Source organism: Scyliorhinus torazame, chromosome 2 (assembly GCF_047496885.1).
Source record: "Scyliorhinus torazame isolate Kashiwa2021f chromosome 2, sScyTor2.1, whole genome shotgun sequence".
Lineage (NCBI taxonomy): Eukaryota > Metazoa > Chordata > Chondrichthyes > Carcharhiniformes > Scyliorhinidae > Scyliorhinus > Scyliorhinus torazame.
Genome location: NC_092708.1, coordinates 394,014,158 through 394,026,856, shown reverse-complemented (window position 1 = coordinate 394,026,856; position 12,699 = coordinate 394,014,158). Strand labels below are relative to the sequence as shown.

The following is a 12,699-nucleotide window of genomic DNA, read 5'->3' as shown; positions in this document are numbered from 1 at the left end:
TGCTATCTGTTATAAAGGTGCAAATAGTCAGTTTTAGTGATGACGTCAAAACTCAACTCGGGGTGAAATGTGACACCAACAGCCTGGATCAGTCTTTGTCAGTTGCCAAGGGAGACGGATGAAGTCATTAGCTAGGGAATGGAGTTAATGGCTTTGGTCTTTTCAACATTTAATTGGAGGAAGTTTCTGCTGATGTACCGGATGATGGATAAGCTGTCTCATAATTTAGAGACAGGCAGGGGTTGAGAGTTTTTGTTGAGGTAGATCACATTGTTGTCAGCACACATGTGGAAACTTCACATAGTCAAGCCTGAAATTGGGAAATTGGATTTGGATTTTGTTTATTGTCACGTGTACTGAGGTACAGTGAAAAGTATTTTTCTGCGAGCAGCTCAACAGATCATTAAGTACATGGGAAGAAAAGGGAAGAAAAGAAAATACATAATAGGGCAACACAAGGTGCACAATGTAACTACATAACACCGGCATCGGGTGAAGCATACAGGGGTGTAGTGTTAATGAGGTCAGTCCATAAGAGGGTCATTTAGGAGCCTGGTGACAGTGGGGAAGAAGCTGTTTTTGAGTCTCTTTGTGCGTGTTCTCAGACTTCTGTATCTCCTGCCCGATGGAAGAAGTTGGAAGAGTGAGTAAGCCGGGTGGGAGGGATCTTTGATTATGCTGCCCGCTTTCCCCAGGCAGCGGGAGGTGTACATGGAGTCAATGGATGGGAGGCAGGTTTGTGTAATGGACTGGGCTGTGTTCACGACTCTCTGAAGTTTCTTGCGGTCCTGGGCCGAGCAGTTGCCATACCAGGCTGTGATGCAGCCCGATAGGATGCTTTCTATGGTGCATCTGTAAAAGATGGTAAGGGTTAATGTGGCCATGCTGAATTTCCTAAGTTTCCTGAGGAAGTATAGGCGCTGTTGTGCTCTCTTGGTGGTAGCGTCGACGTGGGTGGACCAGGACAGATTTTTGGAGATGTGCACCCCATGGAATTTGAAACTGTTAACCATCTCCACCTCGGCCCCGTTGATGCTGACGGGTGTGTACAGTACTTTGCTTCCTGAAGTCAATTACCAGCTCTTTAGTTTTGCTGGCATTGAGGGAGAGATTGTTGTCGCTACACCACTCCACTAGGTTCTCTATCTCCCTCCTGTATTCTGACTCGTCGTTATTCGAGATCCGGCCCACTATGGTCGTATCGTCAGCAAACTTGTAGATGGAGTTGGAACCAAGTTTTGCCACGCAGTCGTGTGTGTACAGGGAGTAGAGTAGGGGGCTAAGTACGCAGCCTTGCGGGGCGCCGGTGTTGAGGACTATTGTGGAGGAGGTGTTGTTGTTCATTCTTACTGATTGTGATCTGTTGGTCAGAAAATCGGGATCCAGTTGCAGAGTGGGGAGCCAAGTCCTAGGTTTTGGAGCTTTGATATGAGCTTGGCTGGGATTATGGTGTTGAAGGTGGAGCTGTAGTCAATACATAGGAGTCTGATATAGGAGTCCTTGTTGTCGAGATGCTCTAGTGATGAGTGTAGGGCCAGGGAAATGGCGTCTGCTGTGGACCGGTTGCGACGGTATACGAATTGCAATGGATCAAGGTGTTCTGGGAGTATGGAGGTGATGCGCTTCATGATCAACCTCTCGAAGCACTTCATTACGACTGATGTCAGGGCCACCGGACGGTAGCCATTGAGCACGTTGCCTGGTTCTTCTTTGGCACCGGTATAATGGTGGTCTTCTTGAAGCAGCTGGGGACCTCGGAGTGGAGTAGGGACAGGTTAAAGATGTCCGCGAATACCTCTGCCAGCTGGTCCGCGCAGGCTCTGAGTGTACGACCAGGGATCCCGTCCAGGCCCGTCGCCTTCCGAGGGTTCACTTTCAGGAAGACCGATCTGACTTTGGAAGCTTAGATGGTGGGTATGGACGAGTTATGGGCTGCTGGGGCACTCGACAGCGGGTTGTTGGTTACCTGCTCGAACCAAGCATAGAATGCATTGAGTTCATCGGGGAGGGGTGCACTGCTGCCGGAGATACTGTTCGGCTTCGCTTTGTAGCCCGTTATGTTGTTTAGTCCTTGCCACAACCGCCGAGAGTCTGTCTGTGACTCTAGCTTGGTTTGATATTTTCTCTTGGCATCTCGGATGGCTTTGCGGAGGTTGTACCTGGATTTCTTGTATAGGTCAGGGTTGTCTGACTTGAACGCCTCAGATCTGTCCTTCAGTATGGAGTCAATCTCGTGATTGAGCCATGGTTTCCGGTTGGGGAACGCACGTACTGCTTTCTTTGGTACGCAGTCGTCCACACATTTGCTGATGAAGTCTGTGAAATGATTCCTGTCTTGGTTAAACTTGCCACAGAAGCTGCAAGCTCCCACTTTGCAAGCATCAGACTGTGATTGCCCAGTGCTGAGAGGATCAGCAATGAATCAGTGATTGATTTCCCCAATGTTGAGAGGATCAGCAATGAATCAGTGACTGATTTGCCCAGTGCTGAATGAGTGATTGATTTGCCCAGTGCTGAATCAGTGATTGATTTGTCCAGTGCTGAATGAGTGATTGACTTGCCCAGTGCTGAATGTCGTGTTAGGTACACTGGTATAACACTGGCTGCAACTGGATGCAGCTTAGATCAAAAAGATGCTCCAGACCTTGAAGTTAGTTCAATCAGGTTTATTGAACTAATAGCACAGTTAGCACAGTTCTCTGTGAGTTTGTCTCTCTGCTAACTTAAGTGTGGTTACTCTGTCTGACTGAACCAGACTAGCTCTTAGCCACGTGCTGGAGGTGTGATACTGTACATACACCCTGACTCACTCTGTAGATGTTCATCAGTGGAGAGAGGCGGAGTGTGAGTGCCTCGTGACTTTTAGTCAGATCCCACCCCTGAGTGTCCTGCCTGCTTATTGGTCATGTCCTGTTCTCTGTGCCCATTAGCTGCTTGTCTGTGCCTGCCTGTATATCATTATGTGTGTGTCTGCATATCATGACATCTCTCCTTTTGATTTGCCCAGTGCTGAATGAGTGATTGATTTGCCCAGTGCTGAATGAGTGATTGATTTGTCCAGTGCTGAATGAGTGATTGATTTGTCCAGTGCTGAATGAGTGATTGATTTGTCCAGTGCTGAATGAGTGATTGATTTGTCCAGTGCTGAATGAGTGATTGACTTGCCCAGTGCTGAATTAGTGATTGATTTGCCCAGTGCTGAATTAGTGATTGATTTGTCCAGTGTTGAATGAGTGATTGATTTGCCCAGTGCTGAATGAGTGATTGATTTGTCCAGTGCTGAATGAGTGATTGATTTGCCCAGTGGTGAATGAGTGATTGATCTGTCCAGTGCTGAATGAGAGATTGACTTGCCCAGTGCTGAATGAGTGATCGATTTGCCCAGTGCTGAATGAGTGATTTGCCCAGTGCTGAATGAGTGATTGATTTGTCCAGTGCTGAATGAGTGATTGATTTGTCCAGTGCTGAATGAGTGAGTGATTTGTCCAGTTCTGAATGAGTGATTGATTTGTCCAGTGCTGAATGAGTGATTGATTTGTCCAATGCTGAATGAGTGATTGATTTGTCCAGTGCTGAATGAATGATTGATTTGTCTGTCCAGTGCTGAATGAGGGAATGACTTGCCCAGTGCTGAATGAGTGATTGATTTGCCCAGTGCTGAATGAGTGATTGATTTGCCCAGTGCTGAATGAGTGATTGACTTGTCCAGTGCTGAATGAGTGATTGATCTGTCCAGTGCTGAATGAGTGATTGACTTGCCCAGTGCTGAATGAGTGATCGATTTGCCCAGTGCTGAATGAGTGAATTGCCCAGTGCTGAATGAGTGATTGATTTGTCCAGTGCTGAATGAGTGATTGATTTGTCCAGTGCTGAATGAGTGATTGATTTGTCCAGTGCTGAATGAGTGATTGATTTGTCCAGTGCTGAATGAGTGATTGATTTGTCCAGTGCTGAATGAGTGATTGATTTGTCCAGTGCTGAATGAGTGATTGATTTGTCCAGTGCTGAATGAGTGATTGATTTGTCCAGTGCTGAATGAGTGATTGATTTGTCTGTCCAGTGCTGAATGAGGGAATGACTTGCCCAGTGCTGAATGAGTGATTGATTTGTCCAGTGCTGAATGAGTGATTGACTTGTCCAGTGCTGAATGAGTGATTGATTTGTCCAGTGCTGAATGAGTGATTGATTTGCCCAGTGCTGAATGAGTGATTGATTTGTCTGTCCAGTGCTGAATGAGTGATTGACTTGCCCAGTGCTGAATGAGTGATTGATTTGTCCAGCGCTGAATGAGTGATTGACTTGCCCAGTGCTGAATGAGTGACAGACTTGTCCAGTGCTGAATGAGTGATTGACTTGCCCAGTGCTGAATGAGTGATCGATTTGCCCAGTGCTGAATGAGTGAATTGCCCAGTGCTGAATGAGTGATTGATTTGTCCAGTGCTGAATGAGTGATTGATTTGTCCAGTGCTGAATGAGTGATTGATTTGTCCAGTGCTGAATGAGTGATTGATTTGTCCAGTGCTGAATGAGTGATTGATTTGTCCAGTGCTGAATGAGTGATTGACTTGCCCAATGCTGAATGAATGATTGATTTGTCTGTCCAGTGCTGAATGAGTGATTGATTTGTCCAGTGCTGAATGAGTGATTGATTTGTCCAGTGCTGAATGAGTGATTGACTTGTCCAGTGCTGAATGAATGATTGATTTGTCTGTCCAGTGCTGAATGAGTGATTGATTTGTCCAGTGCTGAATGAGTGATTGATTTGTCCAGTGCTGAATGAGTGATTGATTTGTCCAGTGCTAAATGAATGATTGACTTGTCCAGTGCTGAATGAGTGATTGACTTGCCCAATGCTGAATGAGTGATTGATTTGCCCAGTGCTGAATGAGTGATTGATTTGTCTGTCCAGTGCTGAATGAGTGATAGACTTGTCCAGTGCTGGATGGGTGATTGACTTGCCCAGTGCTGAATGAGTGATTGATTTGTCCAGTGCTGAATGAGTGATTGATTTGTCCAGTGCTGGATGGGTGATTGACTTGCCCAGTGCTGAATGAGTGATTGATTTCTCCAGTGCTGAATGAGTGATTGATTTGTCCAGTGCTGAATGAGTGATTGATTTTTTCCAGTGCTGGAGTGATTGATTTGTCTGTCCAGTGCTGAATGAGTGATTGACTTGTCCAGTGCAGAATGAGTGATTGACCTGGGGCTGTTTAGCACAGGGCTAAATCACTGGCTTTGAAAGCAGACCGAGGCAGGCCAGCAGCACGGTGCGATTCCCGTAACAGCCTCCCCGAAAAGGCTCCGGAATGTGGCGACGAGGGGCTTTTCACAGTAACTTCATTTGAAGCCTACTTGTGACAATAAGCAATTTTCATTTCATTTCAGTGCTGAATGAGTGATTGATTTGTCCAGTGCTGAATGAGTGATTGACTTGCCCAGTGCTGAATGAGTGATTGATTCGTCCAGTGCTGAATGAGTGATTGATTTGTCCAGTGCTGAATGAGTGATTGATTTGTCCAGTGCTGAATGAGTGATTGATTTGTCCAGTGCTGAATGAGTGATTGATTTGTCCAGTGCTGAATGAGTGATTGATTTGCCCAGTGCTGAATGAGTGATTGATTTGCCCAGTGCTGAATGAGTGATTGATTTGCCCAGTGCTGAATGAGTGATTGATTTGTCCAGTGCTGAATGAGTGATTGATTTGTCCAGTGCTGAATGAGTGATTGATTTGTCCAGTGCTGAATGAGTGATTGATTTGCCCAGTGCTGAATGAGTGATTGATTTGCCCAGTGCTGAATGAGTGATTGATTTGCCCAGTGCTGAGTGATTGATTTGCCCAGTGCTGAATGAGTGATTGATTTGCCCAGTGCTGAATGAGTGATTGATTTGCCCAGTGCTGAATGAGTGATTGATTTGCCCAGTGCTGAATGAGTGATTGATTTGTCCAGTGCTGAATGAGTGATTGATTTGTCCAGTGCTGAATGAGTGATTGATTTGCCCAGTGCTGAATGAGTGATTGATTTGCCCAGTGCTGAATGATTGATTGATTTGCCCAGTGCTGAATGAGTGATTGATTTGTCCAGTGCTGAATGAGTGATTGATTTGCCCAGTGCTGAATGAGTGATTGATTTGCCCAGTGCTGAATGAGTGATTCACTTGCTCACTGCTGATTGTCCAAGTTCGAGGAAAGAACCAACTTGCTGCAGGAAAGCACATGCGCGGTGGCTCTGGTTGTAATTGGTCAGAGCCAGGGAGCCGGTGACTGGTTGTCTGGATCCGAGCCGTACCTTTCTGATTGGGTACCTGATTGGATTGCAGTGCTTCTGTCTGATTGGCTGGTTTAGTTCGTGCATTGTGATTGGCTGTGGGGTTTGGACCAGCACCTCTGTGAATGGCTGGCAGGGGCTGCTTTGTATTGGATGCCCGGTGCAGCTTTGTGATTGACTGGCCGGGGCTGCTCTGTCTTTGGCTGGCCGGCGTCTGCTCTATGATTGGCTGGCTGGGGACTGCTCTGTAATTGGCTGGCCGGGGCTGCTTTGTGATTGGCAGGCCCGGGCTTTGCTCTGTGATTGGCTGATCAGGGAGTGCTGTGTGATTGGCTGGCCGGGCCTGCTCTGTGATTGGCTGGCCGGGGGCGGGGAGCTCGTGCTGGCTCCCGGGGCGTGGCCAATCCGAGAGAGAGCGGGAGAGGCGGGAACGGCCCGACCCGACCCGACCCGTGCTAAACCCCCCTCAGCCCGACACCCGCTAAACCCCCCTCAGCCCGACACCCGACCCGTGCTAAACTCCCCCTCAGCCCGACACCCGCTAAACCCCCCTCAGCCCGACACCCGACCCGTGCTAAACCCCCCCTCAGCCCGACACCCGACCCGTGCTAAACCCCCCTCAGCCCGACCCGTGCTAAACCCCCCTCAGCCCGACACCCGACCCGTGCTAAACCCCCCTCAGCCCGACACCCGACCCGTGCTAAACCCCCCCTCAGCCCGACCCGTGCTAAACCCCCCCTCAGCCCGACCCGTGCTAAACCCCCCCTCAGCCCGACACCCGACCCGTGCTAAACCCCCCCTCAGCCCGACCCGTGCTAAACCCCCCCTCAGCCCGACCCGTGCTAAACCCCCCCTCAGCCCGACCCGTGCTAAACCCCCCCTCAGCCCGACACCCGACCCGTGCTAAACCCCCCTCAGCCCGACACCCGACCCGTGCTAAACCCCCCTCAGCCCGACACCCGACCCGTGCTAAACCCCCCTCAGCCCGACACCCGACCCGTGCTAAACCCCCCCTCAGCCCGACCCGTGCTAAACCCCCCCTCAGCCCGACACCCGACCCGTGCTAAACCCCCCTCAGCCCGACACCCGACCCGTGCTAAACCCCCCTCAGCCCGACCCGTGCTAAACCCCCCTCAGCCCGACACCCGACCCGTGCTAAACCCCCCTTCAGCCCGACCCGTGCTAAACCCCCCCTCAGCCCGACACCCGACCCGTGCTAAACCCCCCCTCAGCCTGACACCCGACCCGTGCTAAACCCCCCCTCAGCCCGACCCGTGCTAAACCCCCCTCAGCCCGACACCCGACCCGTGCTAAATCCCCCTCAGCCCGACCCGTGCTAAACCCCCCTCAGCCCGACACCCGACCCGTGCTAAACCCCCCTCAGCCCGACACCCGACCCGTGCTAAACCCCCCTCAGCCCGACACCCGACCCGTGCTAAACCCCCCTCAGCCCGACCCCCGACCCGTGCTAAACCCCCCTCAGCCCGACACCCGACCCGTGCTAAACCCCCCTCAGCCCGACACCCGACCCGTGCTAAACTCCCCCTCAGCCCGACCCGTGCTAAACCCCCCTCAGCCCGACACCCGACCCGTGCTAAACCCCCCTCAGCCCGACACCCGACCCATGCTAAACCCCCCTCAGCCCGACACCCGACCCGTGCTAAACCCCCCTCAGCCCGACACCCGACCCGTGCTAAACCCCCCTCAGCCCGACACCCGACCCGTGCTAAACCCCCCTCAGCCCGACACCCGACCCGTGCTAAACCCCCCCTCAGCCCGACCCGTGCTAAACCGCCCCCCTCAGCCCGACACCCGACCCGTGTTAAACCCCCCCTCAGCCCGACCCGTGCTAAACCCCCCTCAGCCCGACACCCGACCCGTGCTAAACCCCCCTCAGCCCGACACCCGACCCGTGCTAAACCCCCCCTCAGCCCGACACCCGACCCGTGCTAAACCCCCCCTCAGCCCGACACCCGACCCGTGCTAAACCCCCCCTCAGCCCGACCCGTGCTAAACCCCCCTCAGCCCGACACCCAACCCGTGCTAAACCCCCCTCAGCCCGACACCCGACCCGTGCTAAACCCCCCCTCAGCCCGACCCGTGCTAAACCCCCCTCAGCCCGACACCCGACCCGTGCTAAACCCCCCTCAGCCCGACACCCGACCCGTGTTAAACCCCCCTCAGCCCGAACCCCGACCCGTGCTAAACCCCCCCTAAGCCCGACACCCGACCCGTGCTAAACCCCCCCTCAGCCCGACCCGTGCTAAACCCCCCCTCAGCCCGACCCCCGACCCGTGCTAAACCCCCCCTCAGCCCGACCCGTGCTAAACCCCCCCTCAGCCCGACACCCGACCCGTGCTAAACCCCCCCTCAGCCCGACACCCGACCCGTGCTAAACCCCCCTCAGCCCGAACCCCGACCCGTGCTAAACCCCCCCTCAGCCCGACCCCCGACCCGTGCTAAACCCCCCCTCAGCCCGACCCGTGCTAAACCCCCCTCAGCCCGACCCCCGACCCGTGCTAAACCCCCCCTCAGCCCGACCCGTGCTAAACCCCCCCTCAGCCCGACCCGTGCTAAACCCCCCCTCAGCCCGACCCGTGCTAAACCCCCCCTCAGCCCGACACCCGACCCGTGCTAAACCCCCCTCAGCCCGAACCCCGACCCGTGCTAAACCCCCCCTCAGCCCGACCCCCGACCCGTGCTAAACCCCCCCTCAGCCCGACCCGTGCTAAACCCCCCTCAGCCCGACCCCCGACCCGTGCTAAACCCCCCTCAGCCCGACCCGTGCTAAACCCCCCTCAGCCCGACCCTGACCCGTGCTAAACCCCCCCTCAGCCCGACCCGTGCTAAACCCCCCTCAGCCCGACCCTGACCCGTGCTAACCCCCCCCCTCAGCCCGTCCCTGACCCGTGCTAAACCCCCCTCAGCCCGACCCGTGCTAAACCCCCCCTCAGCCCGACACCCGACCCGTGCTAAACCCCCCTCAGCCTGACACCCGACCCGTGCTAAACCCCCCTCAGCCCGACCCTGACCCGTGCTAAACCCCCCTCAGCCCGACCCCCGACCCGTGCTAAACCCCCCTCAGCCCGACACCTGACCCGTGCTAAACCCCCCCTCAGCCCGACCCTGACCCGTGCTAAACCCCCCCCCTCAGCCCGTCCCTGACCCGTGCTAAACCCCCCTCAGCCCGACACCCGACCCGTGCTAAACCCCCCCTCAGCCCGACACCCGACCCGTGCTAAACCCCCCCTCAGCCTGACACCCGACCCGTGCTAAACCCCCCTCAGCCCAACCCGTGCTAAACCCCCACTCAGCCCGACACCCGACCCGTGCTAAACCCCCCTCAGCCCGACACCCGACCCATGCTAAACCCCCCTCAGCCCGACCCTGACCCGTGCTAAACCCCCCCTCAGCCCGACACCTGACCCGTGCTAAACCCCCCCTCAGCCCGACCCGTGCTAAACCCCCCTCAGCCCGACACCCGACCCGTGCTAAACCCCCCTCAGCCCGACACCCGACCCGTGCTAAACCCCCCCTCAGCCCGACCCGTGCTAAACCCCCCCTCAGCCCGACACCCGACCCGTGCTAAACCCCCCCTCATCCCGACACCCGACCCGTGCTAAACCCCCCCTCAGCCCGACCCGTGCTAAACCCCCCTCAGCCCGACACCCGACCCGTGCTAAACCCCCCCTCAGCCTGACACCCGACCCGTGCTAAACCCCCCTCAGCCCGACCCGTGCTAAACCCCCCCTCAGTCCGACCCTGACCCGTGCTAAACCCCCCCTCAGCCCGACACCCGACCCGTGCTAAACCCCCCTCAGTCCGACCCTGACCCGTGCTAAACCCCCCCTCAGCCCGACACCCGACCCGTGCTAAACCCCCCCTCAGCCCGACCCGTGCTAAACCCCCCCTCAGCCCGACCCGTGCTAAACCCCCCCTCAGCCCGACACCCGACCCGTGCTAAACCCCCCCTCAGCCCGACACCCGACCCGTGCTAAACCCCCCCTCAGCCCGACCCGTGCTAAACCCCCCCCCCCAGCCCAACACCCGACCCGTGCTAAACCCCCCCTCAGCCCGACCCGTGCTAAACCCCCCTCAGCCCGACACCCGACCCATGCTAAACCCCCCCTCAGCCCGAACCTGACCCGTGCTAAACCCCCCTCAGCCCGACACCCGACCCGTGCTAAACCCCCCTCAGCCCGAACCTGACCCGTGCTAAACCCCCCTCAGCCCGACACCCGACCCGTGCTAAACCCCCCTCAGCCCGACACCCGACCCGTGCTAAACCCCCCTCAGCCCGACACCCGACCCGTGCTAAACCCCCCTCAGCCCGACACCCGACCCGTGCTAAACCCCCCCTCAGCCCGACACCCGACCCGTGCTAAAACCCCCTTAGCCCGACCCGTGCTAACCCCCCTCAGCCCGACACCCGACCCGTGCTAACCCCCCTCAGCCCGACACCCGACCCGTGCTAACCCCCCTCAGCCCGACCCTGACCCGTGCTAAACCCCCCCTCAGCCCGACACCCGACCCCTGCTAACCCCCCTCAGCCCGACCCTGACCCGTGCTGACGCCCCTCAGCCCGACCCTGACCCGTGCTAACCCCACTCAGCCCGGTCCAGACCCGTGCTGACCCTCCTCAGCCAGGCCCAGACCCTCCTCGGCCCGGCCCAGACCCTCCTCGGCCCGGTCCAGACCCACCTTGGTCCGGGGCTAACCCCAGTCTGAAATCCCTCAACCCGGAGCTAACCCCAGTCCAAACTCCTCAAACCCAGGGCTTACCCCAGTCCAAACCCCTCAAACCCGGGGCTAACCCCAGTCCAAACCCCTCAAACCCGGGGCTAACCCCAGTCCAAACCCCTCAAACCCAGGGCTAACCCCGTAAACCTGGGCTAACCCCAGTCCAAACGCCTCAAACCCGGGGCTAGGCTAACCCCAGTCCAAACGCCTCAAACCCGGGGCTAACCCCAGTCCAAACCCGGGGCTGACCCCAGTCCAAACACCTCAAACCCGGGGCTAACCCCAGTCCAACCAACTCAAACCCGTGCTAAACCTAATCCTATCCCTCTCCTCACACTTGTCAAATCTGGTCGTTTCCCCATGAAAACCGTGCGAGATCTATTTTTTTTGTTGCATTAACCTGGTGTTAAAAAGTCCTAACCCTGCCCTCAAACCTGTGTTAAATCCAGTCTACTTCTCCCCTCATACTAAACCCCCTCAGACCTGTGCTGAATGTCATGCGAACCCTCACTTTAAATCTGTGCTAACCTGGTTCAAATCCTGACGTTCTAAACCTAGTTCAAATCCTACCCTCAAACTCCGTGCTAAAAACCACGCTGAAGCCAGGCTGACAGCCCCCCCACCCCCCACCAAATCCGTGCTGAACAGAGTCTCCCTTCCCATTTCTTTCTCCCTTTGAGCCAGTGCTGAAGTGGGACAGTCCCATCCCCTCTGGTTGGTCCCAATCTATCCCTCTGGCTGCTGCCTGGGCTGAGCTAGGCTGGCATTTCACACCCTCCTTCCCTCCCTCTCCAGCCCAGATCCCACCCCTTTCGGATCCATAGCCAGCACTTGCTTCAAGCCAGCCCAGACACTTTGCTTGTGTGTGTTTAACATAGGTAGGGGAGGTAGCGGGTAGGTAGGAGGGAGGGAAGGGAAGGGGAGGAGGGGAAAAAAATAACCCCAGTCCTTGGGATTCGTTGCATTGCAAGAAAAGCAGGCAGTGTGGATTGTCCTGCGGCTGGGACCGTGAGCGGATCTGGCTCTTTGGGAGGTTTATTATCAAAGCGAGCAGAGAGAGGGGCGAAGGCATGCTGGATTTTAAAGGGATTTATCATCTTCTCGTTGCAGGCGCTTTGCTGTCAACTTTCTGGATTGAGGTATGCAGTGAAATAATGCTGCATTGCATTGAGATTTATCCATTTTCACCCTCTCCCTTCTCTACTTTGCTGAGTCTCATTGCCACCCTGCCTAATCTAATGCTGGCTTGTTTTATCTTTAACCCCCCCTCCCCTCCCTTTCGGCTTCTCTCCAGGAGTCCTTTGCAACGGGCTCTTTCCAGGTCAAGTTTAAGTCGGTGCAAAACGTGAACGGCGAGCTGGAGGACGGGAGCTGCTGCGACGGCCCCAGGAACCCCCTGGACCGGAGGTGCACCCGGGACGTGTGCGACACCTACTTCAAGATCTGCCTGAAGGAGTACCAGGCTCGCATCGCCGGCAGCGGGAGCTGCACCTTCGGCAGCGCCTCCACCCCGGTGCTGGGGGAGAACACCTTCTCCCTGCCCGACAGGGGCACCGCCGCCACCTTCGCCATCCCCTTCCAGTTCGTCTGGCCGGTGAGTGAGTTTGCATTGGGCTGGGTGCAACCGTCCTGTCTGCTGTACACTCTGTTCAAAAGCTGCCTCCTGCTGCAATCAAATCTCACTCACACTCCC

General features: G+C 55.8%; 1 protein-coding gene across 2 annotated transcripts in view; it reads left to right on the top strand.

Annotated features, from left to right (window-relative positions):
• Window positions 1-11,953: 11,953 nt before the first annotated feature.
• Window positions 11,954-12,699, top strand: part of jag2b (jagged canonical Notch ligand 2b) — a 290,190-nt gene continuing 289,444 nt past the window's right edge. For both annotated transcript variants that reach the window (XM_072494245.1, XM_072494244.1), the window contains exons 1-2: window positions 11,954-12,145; window positions 12,301-12,600. In XM_072494245.1, the coding sequence (XP_072350346.1) occupies window positions 12,077-12,145; window positions 12,301-12,600 (369 nt within the window). In that variant the 5' untranslated portion in view covers window positions 11,954-12,076. The remainder of the gene's footprint in view (window positions 12,146-12,300; window positions 12,601-12,699) is intronic.